This window comes from Heliangelus exortis, chromosome 15, assembly GCF_036169615.1.
Source record: "Heliangelus exortis chromosome 15, bHelExo1.hap1, whole genome shotgun sequence".
NCBI lineage: Eukaryota > Metazoa > Chordata > Aves > Apodiformes > Trochilidae > Heliangelus > Heliangelus exortis.
In genome coordinates this window covers 17,489,177-17,501,252 of record NC_092436.1, presented here as the reverse complement: position 1 = coordinate 17,501,252, position 12,076 = coordinate 17,489,177, and the positions used below count along the sequence as shown (strand labels likewise).

General features: G+C 40.3%; 1 protein-coding gene across 2 annotated transcripts in view; it reads right to left on the bottom strand.

Annotated features, from left to right (window-relative positions):
• The window catches only part of SLIT3 (slit guidance ligand 3), a 433,002-nt gene that overhangs the window by 15,620 nt on the left and 405,306 nt on the right, over nucleotides 1–12,076 (bottom strand). For both annotated transcript variants that reach the window (XM_071759292.1, XM_071759294.1), the window contains 2 exons: nucleotides 8,366–8,606; nucleotides 5,565–5,695 (listed from right to left, as the gene is read on the bottom strand). In XM_071759292.1, the coding sequence (XP_071615393.1) occupies nucleotides 5,565–5,695; nucleotides 8,366–8,606 (372 nt within the window). The remainder of the gene's footprint in view (nucleotides 1–5,564; nucleotides 5,696–8,365; nucleotides 8,607–12,076) is intronic.

Genomic DNA, 12,076 nt, shown 5'->3' with positions numbered 1-12,076 from the left:
GTCGTTAGTGCATAGGAAATTTATAAAGTCATTTGACTATGATTAGGTTTATTTCATCCTTGTCTGTTACAAGAATATTTCAACTTTCCTCTGATGTAATCACTATTAACCATCTTGCGCAATATAACACTGGACTAACAACCTGTGCTATAGCAAGGAAATACCTTTTTAAATACTTTTGCACACCTTTCTCCCACTTACTCACTGGAAAGACAGTTCAGCACAAAGGTTGTTTTCAACATGCAGAAACCAAACTGACTGCTTAGAAGGTGGACTAACATGGGCATTAATTTATGGGAGCTCAGGAGCTGCCTTGACCACTGTCATGGTTTCACTGATGCTCTCACTGGAAGAAACAGTGAGGCTGTGTTATGGACTGATTAATGACTAAATCAGGTTACGGGCTGGGGTGGAAGAAATAGCTCTTGTTTAACAATTAGTTTTGGTTTGGCTGGTTAGTTTTAAGGCTTGAACTTAACTGGCTACAACTCAATCCAGCTACTGACTTTAATAGGGGAAAACCTTAATTTATAACGTGAGTTTCTGCATTTTCAGCATCAATTTTCTTTTGATTATAGAGCTACACTATTTTTAGTCATAGATAAATCACTTTAGGGACCAATTTTTGGCCTGACCATTTAGTTTTACATAAACCCAAGACTACTTTGAACATGAAAACTGGCAAGTACCTGCAAGGCACTGATCTACTTCTAGACCTCAGCAAGCTTCCCAGAGCAAACTTCTTCCTTCTTGATGCTACTGAAGATAATTTTGAATGGACAATACTCTCCACTGCAAAGAAAAGTGTTACTGAATTAATTGCTTTCTATCTGTAGGCATAATCCTCTGAAGTGTCCATTACAGTCAGAAAGCTAGACTCTTAACTAGAGGCTGAACTCAGGGTTTTTAAAACATTGACTCGTTTTGGGTGCATTCCTCCCCTCTCTTTTTGTTTAGTTATGGATTGCCCCTATCTCATCATCTCTTGTTTCTTCAGACAGAACTGCAGTGATTTAGGTCACAAGGTACTGACCAGCTTATGGGTGTTCATTTTAGAAGACAACATCAAAACAATGGGCTTAACAAAATACACAGACTATCTACCATTTGCTTATATGTTGTCTATGCATTAAAGCTAGCACAGTCCACTTATAAAGTGATTTGGGAGGAGTAGGACAGTCTCCTGCCACCTGTCTGAAGCTGATTTGGAGTATTTGCAGGAGTATTCTTCCTTTAAAAAACAGTGACAAAGGTGACAGTGATGGTGTAGATGGCCACATTCTTAATCAAAAGGATACAAATAGCATCTCTGCTTTGACTTCAAGCAGCCATAATAAAAGAAAATTCAAATAATTATTTAAAAAGGGCATGAAAACTCTTGGGGCAGTGGAGCAGCTAGTGAATTTATTGCCTTCACAGACTTGGTTTTAAGTTGTGCGGGCCTGCAGCACAGTGTTTCTGGGTACTCAGATATTAAACTAAAGAGAATGAGCTAGGCAGAGGCAAGGAGAGAGAGGAGAGATGAAAGACTCTCATTCTTGCAAGAGATGCAGAGTAGATTTACAAAGAAAAATAAATTAGTTCAGCTTAGCAAGATTTTGCCTGCTAAGTCCTCCAGCAGCCCAAAGGACAAACTTTACCCTTCTTAAACTCCATTTCAGTAGACTAACATTTCTGAGTTTTGAGAAAGCAAATATTTGATGATTCCAAACCTAATAATAAAAGTTAGATGACATTTCAAGGTCTTGGCCTTATATTTTCACTGTCCTACTACACAAAAATCCAAGAAAAACTAGGGAAATGTGATATTTGTAGTTTGACACGAACTCACACACTTGTCTTTTTCTGTCCCATTCAAATACACCAGAGTCCTTTATAAAGGCAGAAACCAATTTATCTGTCCTTTGCCCGGGCTCATGCAAGATGTGTAAGTACATTCAAATTTTACAACTTTTACTGTGCAGGTCAGAGATTAATACCACTTCATTACATCATATTTGATGCAAAATCCCTAAGGAGTACCTGAAAAAAAGTGTGTGTAAAATGATTTGCAAATATACAGAATTGTTAAGAGCTCAGTGATGTCTCTGAGAGAGAATAGCTCTGAAAAACAGTCTATTTAGAAACTATCCAGAAGAAGGAATCCCACCAGGAACAGCACAGGCTGCAGACTATGAAGGTATCAGGAAAGAAAGAAGCAGTCCTGCTGTGAATTCTGCAGATAATTTTGGTAAAAATTTAGTTTGACAAGCTCTAATAATGATCCTAAGAATAATTAATCTTTCACTCCTCCACCACATTCCTCCGTAGAAGGCAGTGAGTTGGAAATTCTGCCAGCACCAAAGCAACTGTTCAACCTCAGCACCAGAAGCACAGAGAAGTCAAAGTAATCTGAGCAGAGGACCAAATCCCTTGTGCTACCAAGTTCAGTCCTTTGGACTGAGACCTCTTGTTCAACAAGGAGAGCCCCTGGCAACAGGGGCTGCTCTGGGTTCCAGCCACCATGGGCAGAGGCCCAGTGATGTGGAACAGAAAGTCTGCAAATGCTGCTGGGATCATAGAATCGTGCTGCTCAAAAGCCTGGAGGGAGAAGGAACCTTACTGTCTGGAGACCCACAGGACATTTCTAAAACAGCTTTTCTGTTTTTTTGTAAATTTGTGTACTTTTTTGTGCACAGACAACTAGATTTGTCATCCCACAATCATAACATATGAGGCAGAGAGTGTAAGTATTTAAGCTCCCTTATGTCAGGCCTTGTGCTTTAACCACAAGAACATCCATCTCTGATATGTAAGAATTAGCCAGACCATAAGAACTGTATGATATGATCTATAAAAAATATTTTACATGACATAAAATTTTTGAAAACTTATTATGCAAGGATACTTCTAAAAGGAATTGTAATGTAATTTGACTGTAGGCTCTGCAGAAATACAAATACAATTAATTGCTGTGTTTTCTTAACTGTCTCCTTTTTCACTGCTGTCAGAAAGCCTGCAGGAAAACATGATTTTATACCAATGATGTCTGCATCTTGCTCTGTACCAGATATGACAGTATGTATGCAACATTGCAACCTGATGACTCTGGAGGGAATCACACCAGCAGTTTGTGTCAAATTTCTATTTTCCATGTCTATTAGGAAGGATTAATTTAGCATCCAAATCAATACGATGTGTCTAGTAGCATAGAACCTATCAGAAAAAAAATAAATTACAAATATGGAACAGATGTTAGGAAAAAAAGACCACAAGTAGGAAGCTCTCCCTACAGTTTAACACATGCCAGTACCAACAACTCAATGCTTTTACCTTTGCAAGGTAACACACTGTGTACTTCAGTCTTCCAGCACCCTTCTGCTGAGTACTACTGAACACCACCATCAAGTATGCCTTATTTGCTGCTGGCTTCCTCTCTGAAAACAGCTTTTATCTTATCCCAACAGGGATATCCCAAAGGATATTACTTGCACTAGCCAGATATTTTGCTAATTTTGTTGTCCTTAAGTACTATTGATAAAACTTATCATAGAGACTCTGATGAGGAATTCTGGATAATGTGGTTTTCCAATGACTTCCCACATCCCATCATGGGAGTACCTGAAATAGCCAGCAAAACATCTCAGTTACAACACAGGACCAGGTCAGTTAGAGATTTCTTGCAGCTATAGCTGACAAAATTCCCACCAAGCAGTACTTGGCCTCCTCCTCTTTTAGCAGACTCTATCAAGGCAAAATGAGAGCCAAAGCACTGCTCATCTCTTCCATGAAGTGCACCCCTTTGGAGGATAGCAGGGCTTGATACTCCCTGTGAAAATTAATCTGATGGTTTTTCAACAGAGCTTCTCAAAAGAAAATATACCACTTTTGCTTAAATCGAAATTTAAATGAGGCATCTAAACAAGGCAGCAAGAAGTAGGCAATAGAGAAGGCAAATGCTTTTTACCAAAAGTGAAGCTGAGGTTGGGATTTTCAGGTTCTCCTAGTAACATTTTCATTGAAAAATGAAAAATTACGGAAGTAGCAAAGAAGAGTTCCCAAAAGTTTTAGATTTATGTAAAATGCCTCACACTGCATCAGGTACTCATTTCATCAAAATACAAGTTAGGAAACAATGTAATTAAAAGTATAGATAAAATCACGGGAGCCAGAACCAGGGATAAAAGCATTTTCATTTTCCAGGATAAAGCTTCTGAATCATCCAGAAGGTATTATCCACACAACTTAGAAATAACAGCCAATGCCTGAATAATGGAAATGATTGAAAATTGCCCAATCTACTACAGGAAATGTGGGATTTTCCATTGTTTGGTGTTTTCCTGCCAAAACTCAGTGCCAAGCTAGAAGTCATGCATTAGCTAAACAGAGCTTATGCCTAAGAGTTGAACAGGATATTCAGGGATATCAGACAGATCCACTCATGCCTTCCACCCTTATATCCTACAATTGTAAGGAGAGAAGTGGGTTTCCTTCCCCTATCTCAGCCCTTGAGGAAAACAAGTCTTTTCATATAGAGGCCCTTTTTGACATTCTTTAGCTCCTGTTTTTCTCAATCAACCTAATCCTCTCCCATCAAGCTCCATGCTAATCCCATTTTGCTCCGCTCCTTAAACTAATAAAAGATTAGAGTGACATTTCAGAAAGGGCATCGTATTAAGCACCTTCTTTCCCTTCTCAACAGATCACACAGTACTAAAGCTAGCGAACAGGCCATTAATCTTATGGTAATGAGGTGTCAGTCTGAATGGAGACCTCCTCCTCCTTGATCGATATGAAGGGCATGGGAATAATGAGGACATTGATGCTCGCCATCTCTGGTAACTCTCTGCCAGAAAGCAGCAGATCCATAAACTGTTGTTGCAATGGTGGCAACAGCTCTCGTCACCACACCACTCTGCCCTTGACAACAGAGAGCAAGTATCCACACCCATCCACCTCCCCCGTGTGCTACCCACACATAATGAGCTTTTCCCATTGTTCTAATTACTAGCGTGAAAATGTTTAACAACCTCAGTTTTGCTCTAACATGAAATCAATTAGGATTAGCAGCCACACACAGGGAAATTTTCCACACCTATCCAGCTAGTGAAAATTACTAACTCACTCCTTTCTTCAGTCCTATAGTAGACAAACCATTGGTCTTCCTGATGGTACCCCTGCATTGCTATTATCCTATTTGCTTTTATTTAGAAATAATTTCCTCATTTTCTTAAACAAGTCTTCATTACCCTTAAAGTTCTGCACAGCCACCATGCTCCTGCAAGACTCAAGTTTCACCAGAAAACTTTTCAGAAGAACTACACAGCATGCCCTGACTAGTGATAGTGGGTGGTGTCCTTTCACCTGCTCTAACAGGACACTCTTCTTCTTCTTCTTTAAAGAGCAAGGTGGGCTGGGAAATCCAGCTCTTCTACATCCACAATGACTTGAAGTTGCACTGAACCAGAAAGGGCTAGTCACAGCTGTGTGTTTACACAGAACAAACTAGAGCAACAGAGCTTAAAAAAATATCCAAATGGAGTTAACCTAAAAACAGGGTTGTCTTGGTAAAGTCTAGCTATTACCTGTACACTGTGGTGGGTGGAGAATTCAGCGTGTCGTAGATGAGCCTCACGTGTCCTTGGTACAACTCCAGAGCCAAAGGATCGTTGTCTCCTTTGTATAGTAAGATGCCATTGTCCTTGTCAGTTGCTACCTGTTAAACATTAATAATCAGGTAAAAATAACCATAAAAAAATATTAAAAATTGCTTGACTATACTGGAAAAAGAAATAAACCGACACTAAAAATAATACCAAAATCATGTATGCAATTAAAATATGATTTAATAAACCGCATATCTGAGCATCAATGGGAGCAAGAGCTACAAGATGCAAAACAATCTTGGTGACATTCAGAGGGCTCATACACTAACAGGTCAGCCTCCCACGAAGGGAAGGCTCCCCTGTTTCACATGAGAACTAGTTTTCAGGAGGTAAAAGCTGCAAATTATTTGATCCCTGTCAATAAACTGTTGTTGTATTTTTGGTGACACATGAATTTATTTCTCAACTACCACCTCAGCTTGAAGGGAAGGTTTAGAAAATGAACTCCTGCAGTAGCAGAAGTGTGTCACAATTACAATCAAACAAATTTCAGCCTGTGCTGATCTGTTCACAGACTTTCTACAAAGACAAGGGCAGGAAGAAGGACCTGTCCTCACATCTAGTATAACTGATTGTTATTCACACAATCCAAGGTATTAGCAAGTTATACTGATTTCAAACGGGGCATTTAGACAGTCAGGAAGAACAGAGTAGCCCTTGTCCCTCTTGGTTTGAAGTACATAAAGCATTCAAAAATCTTGAAGAATGAATCAAAAAACAAGGACTCCTCTTTCCCAGTCTCCAGCTCTCAAATATACCTGTAGTACAAAAGAAAAGAAAGCCAAAGAGACAAAATGGGACTTCTGGATAAAATCTGCTTTTTATTTTCACAGTACATATTTCCTGATTTTTTTTTTTTTTTTTTTTTTTTTTTTTTATAATGGTTTTTGATTGCCAAAGCTAAATAGTGCACTTAAAATTCTGTTTGCATTTAGGTATATATTTAAATACTATCCTTTTGCTCTTGGAAGAGTTTTTTCTTGAGCACTTTTTCGTAGGATTTCCTCTATCTGTTCTTAATATTCAATGTTGTATTCTAATTTTAACACACTAGTGATGAATACTGGATGCAAGAGTATTACTTGGCCATGAAACAAGAAGGGAGGACTTCATCAGCATGTGCTTTCTGTAATAATATATTTTATTCTTCAAGCTACGGGTAATCTAACATGTTTTGTATGCTTAAAAAGATAGTGTCCAGATTTCCAGCTCCAAAGTTAACCTGTAGTATTTGGAGCCTTTGTGTGTGTGCGTGCGTGCGTATTTTAGACTGTCCTTGTTCTAGAATCTCCTAAATTCACCTAACTGAAGAGTGATTTTGAAGAAAAAATGTTTTTTCAAATACACATGAAGAAAGAAAAGATAAATTTTAAAGAAAAAGATGAAGTAAGGATTTTTTCATCAGAATAAACTTTGCAAGTACCATTCCTTCAAAATCTATTCCTAATGTGGAAATTTGTCCCTCTTTCCCAATATCTTGACATTGGTCTTTCAATTGCAGCCAAACTCCAACAAGTACATCTAGAATATGATTTTCAATGGTGGAATATAAATTTTCCAATAGAAAATAAATGTAATAAAATAGACATACAAGGGTGATTTTTTTTTTTTTTTTTGCACAACTTTTAGATTCATACAACTGTAAAAGACCTTTAGGATTATCTGGTCCAATTGTTAACCCAGTACTGCCAAATCCACCACTAAACCATGTCACTCACATACACAGCTTTTAAATTCTTTCAGAGATGGTGACTCCACCACTGCCCTGGGCAGCCTGTGCCAGTGCCTGATAGCCCTTTCAATTAAGACACTTTTCCTAACATCCAATCTAAGCCTTCCCTGGCACAACTTGAACCCATTTCCTCTTGTTCTATCACTTGTAACTTGTTGGGAGATCAACATCCACCTCTCTACAACCAAATATTTCAAAATGCTATCCTTCATTTGCAGGGTGAATCTGGCATAGAAACAGTCCAGATTAACAATCAGTGGCCTAAGAAGGCTATCTATAATGTCATATATGTGCTCCACACACCTCTTCATTAGAAAACATAAAAAGTTAGAAATTAGTCACTCTTCTACTTTGGGATGCTAGGAAAAAAAACCCAAAACAAAATAGTTAGATCAGTTTAATTCACTACATTGTGAATATGAACAACTTCCAAATCATCTATATGATAACTTTGATCAATGACTACAAAGAGGACAGTAGTGGCAAGGCACCTTCGGTAGCTATTTTCCATTGCCTTCTGACCCTCAGACCTTAAACCAAATACAGAGGTAACCACAGGACTGTAACCAAATCCCAGGCATTTTATCTACTGAATGTGCATGGTAAATGAGCAGGCAAAATATTGTCTGGAAAGGCCATTTAGACCAGCTTTCTTTATTGTACCCTAATACTTAGCACTGATTTCTGCAAGATGAAACACAATCCTGTAAATCAGTAAGAAGACAGGGAGACTATTTCCTGAATAGTCCCTAGTTACATTGACAGAGTGATGAGATTGCACAGGCAGGATACGTGTTGACATAATGCCTTAATTCCTTCTTAACATTTAATTCATTTTAGAGCAGACAACGGGCTCCCAAGGTGATTCTAACTTTGTCAGCCTCTTGACCAACAGACCCTGTTTCTTCAGAATGAAAACATATATACATGTGTTAGTATATTGCTTAAAAGAGCACTAGGCTGGAAACTGATGTTCTGCCTGACATACCTGAAGGGAGATGTTTGCCTGAGGGCGAATTTTGGCTGATGGTAACTCGACATAGGAATCCTTCCCAACAAAGTTGACAGTGATGAGCTTCTCACACTTCTGCCCAGCAAAGCCGGCAAGGCAGCGGCAGACTGGCTCCTGGTGTGCCACGATGCACTGGGCCCCATTCTGGCACTCGTAGTTGTCACACGGGCTAGTCTGGAGCAGAACCATTGGGGGAGGAGTTTCACAGAAAAGACCACTGTAGAAGGTGAAGGGAACAAAAAGTGGCCTCAATTATGACCATTTTTTTGAGGAAGGAAGCAGTTTCTAATGCTGATGTTACACTCCTGGGGTACAGTGACTCTGAGATTCAGCTAAAGCATGCCTGCTCTACTGTGTGAAAGCTGCACAGTATAGAGCTGTACAGAAATTCCTATGCTGGGTCTGAAGGAGCCATTTGCACTGCACTTTGCACCAGTTATTTAGCTCCACAAGGTACAGCAGTCTGTTTAAAACAGTTTCCATCCCATTCTGTGCCATGCAGAGGTTCCCAACAAAATCCGGGACCTATTTAAGCCCAAACCTGAGATTTTCCTGCCCTAGGATTTGTGACTTGAGTCCACGTCTGCTGTTGTTAGTGGTAAGCAAGGGGAAAGAAACTCTCTATTTTAAATATTTTTTACTGACTCCTCATTTTCTTCACTGTGTATCAGAGGTTGTATCATCAGCAGATGGGCAACTGCTAAAAAGTCTCAGATGCAATGCACTGATTGCACACTACTTGCTGAGCAGCTTCTCTGAATTGGTTGCTTCTAACAGCATCATGATCATCAACTTTATTTTAGCTGGGTTTGTGGTTGACAGTGTCATAGATCAGAAGAACACAGAGGAAAGGGAAACTCTCCCAGAGTTGGAGGCAGCTGAAAAGCAAATTCCAGATCTGAGTATTTGTTCATTCAAATTTCGAGGGAAGTGCTGCAGTTCAGTCTTAACTACATGAGAAGCTGAGCAAAAGCCACATGTAGGAACCTCTAGGGCTTCCACTCCCAGGAGCAGGAATGGCTCAGTCCCTAGGCTGCCATCCTGGATTCAGCATGGCTGTGCCCTTCACAGGGTATCTGCTGGAATTACTTAGCTAGACTGAAACATCAATACCAGCATAGAAAGAGCTTGGAAAAGGGAGAAAGTGCAAAACGCTGGGACAGTCTTTCATAGTGATGTCATGTGTCAGACTAAACTGCAAAACATAAATGAAAAATCTGTGCCCAGCCTGTGCACTCAGTTGTGCAAAGGGGCAGGTCCAGGTTCTTTGGCTGCTTGGTTGCATACAATATGCCCCCCACCTACAACCTAAAGTTCTCATTCCAAACACTGTCCAAACCCAACAACCCCCTTCTGCACTAACGAGAGAGCATAAATTAAGTTCTGTGACCGGTTGAGAATATGTAGACAGTAAAATTATGAAAAATTGGAAGCTGGTCGGTTTTGAGGCTGTGCTGTGGGAATCACTGTGGCTAGGGCTGTGGGCTCAGGCTCCTGCACCATCTCTGTCACACAGTGTTTGTTAGCATGGTGACAGAGGGCTTTCCAGGACAAACCCATTCATGCAGTGAATAACTCATCAACCTAGTCCCGGAACAGTGAAATCCCACTTGTCCCAGTAAGAACTCCCTGCCATTCAGGGAGGGCTTTGTTTAATAATAGCACTCTTACAAAAACAAGTCAAAAAAATGCCTAAACTCTCACTCCTCTCCCATACACCAGGTGAGCTTTTGAAACGCAGCCTATTTCTAGGCAACTTTCCCGGATACAATTAGAATAGAAACCGAATCCATTACCCTACAGTAAACAGCACCGATACAGGACGTGCAGGAACAAGCAAAGAAAAGAGCTGAAACACATTCAGTACTGATCTTGCTTAGCCAGAGAGACTAGGGCCTACTGCCACTGCACCAGAATGAAATTGAGATGATTGTTTTCCTTTATTACATTTTCTTATGTGAAATTTTGCACACAGAACCACAGTTCTATCTTTAGCACTGTGAAGAATGAGAGCCCAAACCTCTCCCTTCATTGGTTCTCCATACACCACTCTTCTGGACTGTCTCTGATAAACGTGAGAGAGAAATATACAATAGTCACTTCTCCAAAGGGCAGGGGCTATAGTTAGAAGGTATGCCTTACCCTGCCCCCACTGTCGAGGTCACACTTGGTACTGTAAGTGGGGACATTGACAGGCAGCTAATAACCTTCAATAAAGGTGTTGGGAGAGTGAATCAACCCCATCAGCCAAGTAGTAAATACCCTCTACCAGAAAACCATAACAGGGACAAGCCAATACATTAATTTAAACAAACGTATCTTCAGAAGTGTAATCTGGCATGCAATACAGTCAGCTATCAATAAACTCCATTTACTTTGCTCCATGGAGAATTTGGAAGAGACATATATGGTCAGCACAGTGGTCAGCAATAGAAATGGGAGCATGGCAGTATAGTGGAGGGGAACAGCTCTGTATGGAAAAATGGTCACCTTTGCTCAGTCTGATACGTTTCTTAAAGTAAATTTGTTCTTGGGAACATTTCATTGTGTATACACTGAGCTATGAATTAGTTACAGACCAAAAGGCTTTTCTTTTTTTTCCTGAGCAAGACCTTTTGCTTCTGCTTCTTGGTGGAGCTGTCCAGGCCACCCCATTCCTGGAGAGTGAGTGCAGCACTTTGGGGGGCACAGCACCACTCAGCAAGAGATGAGTTGGATCCCCCTTGCCAAGAAAATGAGGGAACATTTAAAAAAACAGCAACAAATGTATGGCAAAATAGACAAAAAGCAATTCTTGCCATTTTAAGGTAGTTATTGTAGTAGCTGCCCAGCTTTCAGACCCAGCCCGAGTTGATGAGCTGAGGACACATCAGTGCCATGTCCTCATTGCTGGCCAGGCACTCAAGTGGACTGGCTGGCTGGACCACTTTCCTGTTCAAAGCCTGGTTTCATTAAGTGTGTGATCTCCCTTTCCAGTTCAGGGCTTTGTGGCTGGCTGACAGAGAGCCAGCAATGGGATCAAACTAGGGTCAACCCCACAGATGGCTGTCACCCCTGGCCTGATATCAGGTGCGGTTTGTTTTCCAGAGATGACTAGCAGAAAGGAGCATTGCTAACCCACACCATTAACTTCGTTCTACCTGATGACGATCGTTTTGCCTGTGAGCAACAACTAGAAAGCAGAAAGTCAGTGTATATAATTCTAATTTCATGGAAGTTAAAGATAATAATAATAAATCCATGCAATCCACAACAGCATCCACTAGCAGAAAGCAAATGTTGCAAGAAGCCAGTGTGTCTGTGCTCAGTGATGCTCTGAAAGACTCCCTGTACTCCCCTTATGGATCCTGCACAACTCCTCCTTGCTGTGAAAGCCCTTCAGTGGGTGGCTTTACAAATGAAGCTCTCCTGCTACCGGCATCTAGAAGTTACACTAGAAACAGTATGCGTCAATGCCTTTTTTATTTTAAAATATTTTTAGAAATACATTTTTAGAAATAATTAATACTATTTATTTCCCCTGTGGTGGAATATGGAGCACAGCCTGACTTGCCTAGCTTGGCCAAGTCCATGCCTTCCTGCTACAATCTCATTTGTTTAAATAATCACTGCTGACTGTTTTCCAGCAAACTTTCTCAGTGGGAAACCCTGAAACATCTACACAACAGAGGAACACTGCTTTCTATC